Source organism: Pyrus communis, chromosome 4, assembly GCF_963583255.1.
Source record: "Pyrus communis chromosome 4, drPyrComm1.1, whole genome shotgun sequence".
Taxonomy (NCBI): domain Eukaryota; kingdom Viridiplantae; phylum Streptophyta; class Magnoliopsida; order Rosales; family Rosaceae; genus Pyrus; species Pyrus communis.
Genome location: NC_084806.1, coordinates 25,144,237 through 25,154,114, shown reverse-complemented (window position 1 = coordinate 25,154,114; position 9,878 = coordinate 25,144,237). Strand labels below are relative to the sequence as shown.

Genomic DNA, 9,878 nt, shown 5'->3' with positions numbered 1-9,878 from the left:
TATAATTAAAGACATCTAAAGCAGGTAAGTAAACTGTTTAACGAAGAGGAAATTCAGAAGTAAAACCAAATAAACCACAGTCCAACTTTCACATACCCTCTAATGTCATTTAATATCAGAAACTATCTCCTGAATTCAAGTTTGCCTAGAGGTTCTAATTGTCCTTGCCCATCGTGTCTTAATTTGTGCTTCAAAAGTAGATAGTTATCACAACCGAACAATTGATCACGATGATGCTTTTTGTAATTTGAGTTTATAGTGCTTCTAAATGCTGTTTTAATTTAGGTCTTTGAATAATTGTCTTCGGAGTAGGTTTTTCCAACTTCTAAATACTAATTTACTCTTTTCTTGGTATCATTGATCCAACCAAACTAGGTTTTTGCATCATGTACTTTGATGAATATGATTGATTGATATATTGATTCTTTTTATTATTCATGTGATGAGATGTTGCCTAGAGAATGCATCGTCTCTTGCAAAAACTTTTTTAATATCAGATTGTAGTTGTTGAGATTAGAGAGCTATTTTGCTCCTTATTTTGTAGTTGTTTTTTGTTTTTATAGTTTGTGGCCTTGGCCCTTTACTGTTTAGGGAAATTTTTTAGGTTTGTTGCTGTTACAGGGTTAGTGGTAACGGATTTGCTATGTTTGTGAATTTTAGAATTTTGGATACTCGGAAGGAACACTTGGAACTTTGGTTTTTTCAAGTATATTCATCTATAGCGATTTTGTAATTATGTAAAAATTTTTATGCATGCTTGGATTTTAAGGGGTCACCCTTTATTTTTGGGATTTTCTTTGCTGTCAATCAAACAATCGGGCGTCAAATTTTGCTATATCCTCAAAATTTTTATGGTGTTTGTTGTATATTGACTCTCGATGTCAGCTTAATAGAGTAGCAATGTAAATTAAATTGCTTATTTTATGGATCAATTCACCAATCTCTCGCTTTTTCTTTCATTTGGAGATAATTGTGTAAATGTATGGTTTTGTGAGCATTACTCATGTAAAACATGTGTTCTCTAACTTGCTACATTTATGAATGCAATTGTATTGCCGTAGCATTTTCAGTTAATTTTCTATGAATATTATTCATGGTCTGAAAACCCACAGCAAAGCGCAGGCATTCCTACTAGTTGTAAACTATTTATCACAGAGATTTTGACCGACAATAGATTTAAATACAGTTGCCAAATACCAATGAGTTACAATATACAAACCCTCAGGCGATAAGCCCACTATCGTATGAAAAACAAGCAATAAAACAAGAATCACACCCGAGTAGAAGGCCAGCTTTAGTAAAGTTAGCCTTCCTTAATCATCTCAGTGGTCTTCTCCATGAATCATCAGTGATTGAAACGGAACCCTCTTAATTTCCACTAGTGTTGAATACTCCTCATGCATTGGCTGCTTCCATGGTTCCCCATCCATCTGCATATATGCATTTCTCCATTCCCCACCTCTAACTTCCAACCGAATTGCAGCAGCCTAATCAATACCAGAGTAAGTTTAACTTGTTAAATAAAAGAGTACCAAATTTCCAGCATATTGAATCACAATGCATGCTTATACCTTAGAAAATAAACAATGGCAGTCACTCTGGACAAATTAACAGGAAAAAAACAAAGGCACAACATCCTACTTTCACAAAGAAAAAAATATATATATTGACAATGTATAACCGACTTCAAAAGGCAAACACAAAACGTGTAACAGATTAGGATTATCGATCTAATATGCCTGCACCATAAAGTGTACCACACTAACAACTAAAAGCATCATGAGCATATGTAAACATCTATCTCAGCGTACACAGTTCCGACATTGGCTAAAAGTTCATACCCTCGGCAATATGAACCTAAAAGGAATTTTCAATTCTTTTAATATATTCCTTTCTAAGAGCCTTGGCCAAGAGGGAACAGATGAAGCATTCCCAAATAGATGACAGTTGCATGTTATTTTCTTCATTTTTTTCAAGTAAACCCTCAATATGCATGTACATGATTAAATAAACAGCTGTCATCTCAATCTTGTTATTAGGCAAGTTCATAAGACCGCATCAAAATTGTCCTGCAGCACAGCCACAGGAGTATATTCTTAAATTTCATTTATCAACTATAAATTATTTAGGAGTAATGCTAGGGAGACCAAATTTTTTAAACCAAATGATGTGGTTGTAGATGATTGGATTATTAACTAAGTGTCAATTAACGTGCTTGTTTCATATTGGTGACACATCATTTGGTTTACAAATTTGATCTCCCTAGCATTATTCATTATTTAGACAGAAGGAAATTTAATTCGTTGAACATATATACTTTGACCAAGTAGGACGAGCAGAAGACAAAATGCCATTATTCGAGTACAAAAATGCATCACAAAAATTAAGATTCTATACAAAAGCATTCTGATGCTATCAATAGGCTGAAACACTTCTGCAAGCTGTGTAAAACCTTGAGATGATAGCAAGTAAATAGACACTATTGCAGTACCTGAGCCATGTGTTTCGCAGAGATGAGTTCAACCATAACAAAAGATGCATGCCATCCTTGTTTCAGGCCAAAAATTTCAAGAAGGCCATCATCAGCATGGGCCTCCACAAATCCTCTCTGAAACAATAAAGTTTAAGATAACTATTATTAGCTTGCAATTCAGCAGTCATGCCAATAAGCAGGATTCGGTGAGCACATTGAATGAAAGTTGCATGATAACCAAAACTTCAGATTCTACTAGCATAATTCCAGTGTAAACAAAATTAATGAATACAAAGTAACTGGTATACAAACATGAACTAAACTTCCAGGACCTAATTCCAGGCATTTAACAAAAGACAGCTGGAAGCCCAAAATTGCACAAGTAAACTTCCCACCTTTAAACACAAACAACAAAACAAAACATGGCCAGTCACCCGTTAGTTAGCCACTCATATTCCATTGGTTAGTAGTCAAAGCTGTTTGATTAGATTTGTTATGAGTAGTTAGCCAGCCACTGTTAGAGATTCATTAACGCTTAAGCTATTACTCGACTCATTCCTGAAGTGCACATATATAGTGCTGTACTCATTAGATAATCGATGAAAGCAATTATTGAGTTTCTCTTTATGTTTCAGCCCCTCTCTGTCTGATAGGCAAACACCAGATAATAATATAATACCTTTTCCAAGTACTCTGGCTTCAGATTACCCCATGGATTTCTTCCACTCCCATAGTTATGAAGATTTAGAACAACAATTGCCCGTACGCTGAAAAAAGATATAACATAAGCTATTGCAAAACAGTAACAAATACAGCAAGAGAAGTTTTATTAGTAGTAGTACTCCAAAAATCTCATTCTGCACTCCTCACAAGTGCATTTTCCTTTCTAATTATAGAAAATTTGGAGTGCAAAATGAAATTTTTGGAATGTCAATAACAATTTCCCTTAAAGTACTCCATATCTGGCAACATTTTAGTTTAAATTATCTTACGTTCAAAAGAAGAAAAACAGACAATAAAAGGAACAAGTATGCATGTGGATACAAATGGATGAGGACCAAATGAGTGATGCATAGTTTAAATTTCCTGGGTTTAAGTGATAGATAACTTGTTTTTAATATAAGGCAAGTAAGAAAGGGAGGCAAGCTTGAAAAAACAAAGAGATTACCAGGAGCTATTATATGTGCAAAAGAAAAAAGAGGAAAGAAAAGAACTGTACCTTGAAGGCACTGGAATCTGCTCCCACTCTGAGCAATTTACCTTTTTGACATGCATCCTTAGGATGTTCTTTAGTCCCCTACAACCAGAAAAATAATTAGATACACATCAGAAAAGGGACAAAAAGGAAGAGAAAGCATTACAAGCTTTTGGCAATTTTACATGATGTGAAAAGTAGCCTCCGTATCTTAAATTTTTCCTCCACATAATCGATAATTATATACACTCTTGGTGCTATGGCTTAAGATGAAAATATAATCACGAAGCTTATGTGATTCATTCAACAAAAGAACAAGAAAGGATGTATAAACTATCCCAGTTAGAAAAGTGTCCAGAACTATTCAATTACAAGCACACTACTCACATCTGGCATGAAAACATATTTTAATTTCTTTTGAGGGGAGGGGTTCGCTTCTACTCCCTCCCGCACAAACACAAGGACGTATTTCAACCAGGGACAAGAGTTTTGTATTCTTTGAGCAAGCAAGAAACCGAACTACAAGTGAATATTAAACAGTCCATTTTTTAAAATTTGATATTGGAAAATCAAAAGGCAATTAGAGTCGGATTAAAAAATGAAATCTCCTTTAATCAACACATATAATTGTCAGCATAAAACAAAATAAGAAGGTGAGCAACCATCAAAGCAAATAAATAGAATACTGTATCAGTTTAAAGATATCAAACCTTAAACCTGGATCGCTAGTGCAAGGTGTGAAAAACCAACCTTGAGTGCAACTATAACCTGAGTAAACCAACTGCAATAACAGATTGATCAGTTACAATATAAATTCTTCGTTATCAATTATCAAATACTGCTGCATTTCATTACTAGAAAACAGATAAGATTTTATGGTTCATCATAATAATACAAAAGTTTGATAGGATGTAAAAATTGAATGAAAATGTGAGAATCACATTATAAGATTTGTAGTATTCTTATAAGTAAAAGTAGCATACAAGCTTCTAACACTGTTTTCTTCCGTTCCAAGAAGGAAATTATTATTATACACGTTGCTTAAATGGACACTGTTCTCAGCTCTAATATTCCCAGATTACCATGCAAATTAAATAATTGATAAACCTGCACCCCACAGGAATTCAAATCATATGTAAAAGTAAAAAGATATTCGACCAGACCTTATTCGAAATTGGACCTTGTGCAAGATAGGGTTTTTCGTTTCGTAAATGGTGGAATCCATAAGCAACTTGGGCATCCATTCCTGTATAACCAAATAACGGAAACAGGATCACGTAACCTACAACAATAACCTATTAAACATATTTTTACGGTATAAATCATCTTTCTCTGATAAGAATTATCTTTGCAAACAGAATTTAATCTTAGGTGATGGGGTTTGGGGACAAGGCCAAGATTTAGATGTAAAACACTCTTTACTCAAGACATCTAGAGATAATTGTTCAAGACAAAGGTATGGACATCTCGACACCTGAACAATACATTTAGAATATGCAATTGAATCCAACTAAATCCATTGTCTATATAATAGGGTGATCTCTAGAAGTGCAATTCCTTACTGGAATAGTAAAAAAGAAACATGGCGTGAACACAAGAGTATATGTGTTCAATACGTCGTTTAAAATTCTACTAAAAATCTAAAATGCTTAGTACGAACACCCCTTTAGAGTATATGTTCAAATAAAACCATAAACCAATGAAGACAACATACCTATACTGAAGTAATTATAAAACACTCCTTCGTAGCAAGTAGCTTTCTCAGGCAAATCCCCTTGAATTTCAAATCCCTGCAGTCACTAAAAAGTGTCAAACATAAAGTATATAATCATGGTATCCTTCGGCATGTGATGTAGGTGACTCTGGTAGGCCTATCAGGATCAGAAATTTTAGAAATTAGAACAAAATTTAACGCTATAGAGATTCATTAGGTGCAGAGAAGTTGACAAAATAAAGATTACACAAGGAGAAAAGAGGTAAAAGTGAAGATGGAGATATGAAGGGCGCCTTTCATCAGCACTTAATATTCATTTTTCAAAACAATAATACAAAATGCTTTGCCAGAAACAGTCTTATTTTAGTTTCCAAGAGATTATCCTATTTAGAAGAGATAATGTCATCGGTTCAGAGAATTGAGCAACATAAACATTCATTTTACCCAGCAGAGTAACTCAAAAACCGGAACATGTATTTTCACAGTATTTGGTATCTAAATAAAACTTTTATTTGTAGAAACTAAGCATCCAAAAGGTAAAACAAAAGGTAAACCCAGTAAGAGTAGCAAATCAAGAGTAACTAGACTTACAGTCTCATCAAGGGTGCAGTCTTCAGTAAGCTTCAAAGAATGGGGAGGATCCATATCTGTACCGGCTGGCATTGACAGCACAATATGCCAACTGCACCATAAGAAAAGCAAATATGAATAAAACTGCTGGCTGGAAGAAAAAAAAATAAAAATAAAACTAAAATAGTTATACTGTTAGTACAATCACAGTTGGTTAATAATGGGACCTTATCCCCATTTATATACAGATAAGAAAGGAGCAACATATTGGGCCATGTATAAACTAGTGAGGGACAGAGTATAACTCATGAAACACAAAAAACATTTTAGAAACTACGTGGCTTGTCATTATTCATTATAACAATATTTGCGAACCAACTGGAACCTTACAACAAGTTTCATACACACACACACACACACTTCATCACTTTCCTTTCTGAAGCTAGATACAAGCACAACGTTAAACTTGCCTACAACAAAACAGAAATCCAGACTGACCACCAAATATCCATTAGGTACAATATTTACTATGTAAGATCCTTTTAGGAAAAATAAAAAGTACAGAACAATAAAACGTCCTTGCTCTCTTCCTTTTGGGGGAGAGAGAGAGAGAGAGAAGAGGGGGCGGGGGGTAAAGAAAGGAAAGTAAAAATCAAAAGCAATTTAAAGGTTGATAGTAGAATGCAACAGATTGATTTCAACTCAATTCCCTATGTTTTGGAACCACAACATGTTTGCAGGGGAAAAGAGGGGAAAGAAGGAACCCACATCTCAAATGCAAACAATTCTCTAATAAAAATTAACCAGGACATGAGAGTGACACAAATTCTAATTTCACTGACCACTAAGTCACTAGCTAGGCACAATTATTTACTAGACATGATTAGAGAAAGACTTCAATTCTACCTGCCTTCTAAAAATATATACAACTGTTACCTAATAAGCTTACCTATCCAAACGGCATATTGGACCTGCAGTAGCCCTGAACAGAGTTTTTTTAATGGCCGATTTCCAGGCAAAAGGGAATGAACCACCCTGATGAGAACATATATACCCAATGCTCAATAATGCAAGAAAAATCTTCCACAAACTAAAAATTCATTGCAAAATAAGGCTTACCCAACCAAAACTCCTGGAAAGATCATTTCCCGTGCCAAGTGGAATAACTCCTACTGGAGGAACTGGTTCCCGACCCTGTTTCTGGAGTTCAGAGAGGCAACCAAGTACCCAACCGACTGTACCATCACCCCCTGCAACCTGCCCAATCATTCCAATATCTTGCGTGTCAAACAAAAATATTGTAGGGATCTCACTAGATGCTAAACTCAGAGTAAATATGTGATATGAGCTTTAAGTAAATGTGCCGCAATCATACCATAACCCTGATCTTTTGACGACACTCTTTGGCACAAACATCACCAAGATCAGTCAATATCTCTAGACAACCCAACCCATACTGAACAAATTCGTGAGGCTTCACATCTGAGAGGTCAAAAACCTGCATAACAAATTACTTCAAATTCAAGCAAACCACACTTTACACAAATACAAGAAATATGAAGAAAGCCTCTATAGAAAACAAAGAAAAGGGACTAAGAAAACAGAAGAACAAAATAAAAAGACTACTTAGATGAGAAGGGTCAGCCTACATCAAAATGCACAATTTCACGCTAAACATACATTCGACTAGATGGTTTTAATTCCAATTTTTTTTCCATTCAGTATTTAGTAATCTAGGAGAAAGTAACCACTTTGACTACTGAATCGATTCCACAAACATACGTAACGATGAGGAGTAATTCAATTTTACTTGAATCTAAAATATGATTGAGAAAATGATGGCACCATTTTAGCCAAGCTTGTTCAGTCACATCCTCAAAGCATTTCTGACCTCACTACAGTCGTATCGATTACAGAACTAAGGTTAACTAGCAAAGATTGCAACACTTGCAAAACAATCCTACACGACTTTCTTCCTCTGCTTCCTTTATCTAAAAGCAAATTTGATAAATCTTGGCTTCCTTCAAACAAACCCCAAAAGGTTCGTAACATTACATGAACTAGCAGGATAAACTCACCCATCAAAACCCAAAAGTAAAAATATATATAAAACAAAAACAAATTTAAAATAATAATAATAATAATAATCATACGTAACCAAAAACCCCATAACCATAGGTGAGCAGTAAGGAAAACAGACACGAACACGTAAAATTCATGCGCGCACACACATACATCATAAATGAATTTTTCCAGTTCCTGAGAAAATTTAGTTAATTTATAAATCATATTCTCCAATGAGTCACCAGAAAACCCAAAAAATTCAAATGGGTCGGCCAGAAAACGAAAAATAAAGCAAAATTCAAAGGGGGCAGTTAATGCAAATTAAATAAACTTGAAGGAAAATAAGGTACCTGTTCTTCTCCCATCAACATTTGGAGCCTCTCCTTGAGCATAGGGCCGTGCCTTCCACCGCTTCGCGGATTTATAAACACAACCATGGGCGACTCCGGCGGGTTTTCCTCCACATTCCCGACGGCGGCGGTGGCGACGAGGTCTCGCCTTCCCGGAAGCCAGCTCTCGCCGGCTCTTGGGTCCTTAAACCGTATGGAATCGCGTATAGCGAAGCGGAGGTACTGCGGCATCAAGAGCTTCTTCTTGAGGTCCTCCTTATCAATCGTCATACCCGATAGGGTACAGCTCCGGAAAGAGTCAATCATCGACGACCGCGCTGTGATCCGCGTCGTCGACGACGACGGCGAATCCATTTCGCTCTCTATCTCTCTCTGTGTTTTTCTCTCCCTCTCTCCCTCTCTTCCTCTCTAGAAACCGCGTTTGTAATTGACTTTTCAAAGAGTGCCAATGGGAGAGAATGATGTGGTCAAGCTGTCAACATCATTCAACAATATTTTATTTATTTATTATTTATTGGGTAAATATAATATATATACTTAGTTTCTATTCTTGGCCGTCAATACTCTATGGTTAGGACATCTTATCTCAAATTCTCAAAATAGTCTCTTTGCACGTGCTAATGCCCAGGCAAAAGGCTATTTTTTTAATTATTGACACTACTCTCTTCTTTTTATTCGATATGAAAAAAATTAGGGAGAACAATTATAATTATATATACACATGCGATGCGCGTGGAATAATTTAATCAGTGTTATTAGTGAAATAGTAACACGTTTCAAATAAACAAGTTACCTAGTAATACAATTTAATGATATTTCTCTTAACTTGTAAAATCGTTTAGAGACTGTAGTATGTTAAGATTTATATGGACTTTTTTTTAGTTTATATAGTGCTAGACTTTCACGAATTTAGTCGACTTTTCCTGACTATTGTAAACTCCATAAACTTCTATAAATTTTTAAAGGATATTCTTATGGGAAATGAGTCAAATGATAGGCGTTTCTAGAATTTTGAAGGCTTCAGTGCTAGAATCTTTAGAATAGTGGGTTGTCATATAATTTTTAATGACCAATTTATTACTAAGGTTTTTTTTTTTTTTCAAGTTTTCATTATTGAAATGGTGATCATGGTCATAACGAAGTGGTTTTACGAAGTGGTGGTAGCGGCAACAATGGTGATGGAAGTGTCACAAGGTAATTGTTGGCAAAATGGTAAAGCTTGTGTTTTAGGGCTGGTTTGGTATTGTTGTGCTTTGAAAAAAAACTGTTTCTGCTGTGCTGTGAGAATAAGCAGCTGTGAAATAAAGCAGCAGAGTGTTTGGTAAACTTTTTTGTAAAAGTGCTTTTGAAAAAAAAAAAAAGCAGTATTATAGTGTTTGGTAAACTTTTATGTAAAACAGATGTGAAAAAAAGCCAGTTTTTCAAAGCTGGGTTTTGTAGCTTCTTGTTTTTTGCTTTTTTCATCCAAAACTGTGAAAAAAAAACTGAAGTTGAATGTTTACCAAACACAAA

The 9,878-nt window shown here is 35.1% G+C and overlaps 1 protein-coding gene across 1 annotated transcript; it reads right to left on the bottom strand.

Moving 5' to 3' along the window:
- Positions 1 to 1,063: 1,063 nt before the first annotated feature.
- On the bottom strand, positions 1,064 to 8,792 carry LOC137731147 (diacylglycerol kinase 4-like). The gene is made up of 12 exons (XM_068470252.1): positions 8,367 to 8,792; positions 7,328 to 7,450; positions 7,072 to 7,209; positions 6,902 to 6,987; positions 5,974 to 6,064; positions 5,383 to 5,458; positions 4,832 to 4,914; positions 4,379 to 4,449; positions 3,693 to 3,770; positions 3,153 to 3,240; positions 2,492 to 2,608; positions 1,064 to 1,487 (listed from the first exon to the last, which is right to left on the bottom strand). Exons 1-12 carry the CDS (start codon positions 8,718 to 8,720, stop codon positions 1,323 to 1,325), a joined length of 1,470 nt encoding a protein of 489 aa, XP_068326353.1. The 5' UTR covers positions 8,721 to 8,792; the 3' UTR covers positions 1,064 to 1,322.
- Positions 8,793 to 9,878: the final 1,086 nt, after the last annotated feature.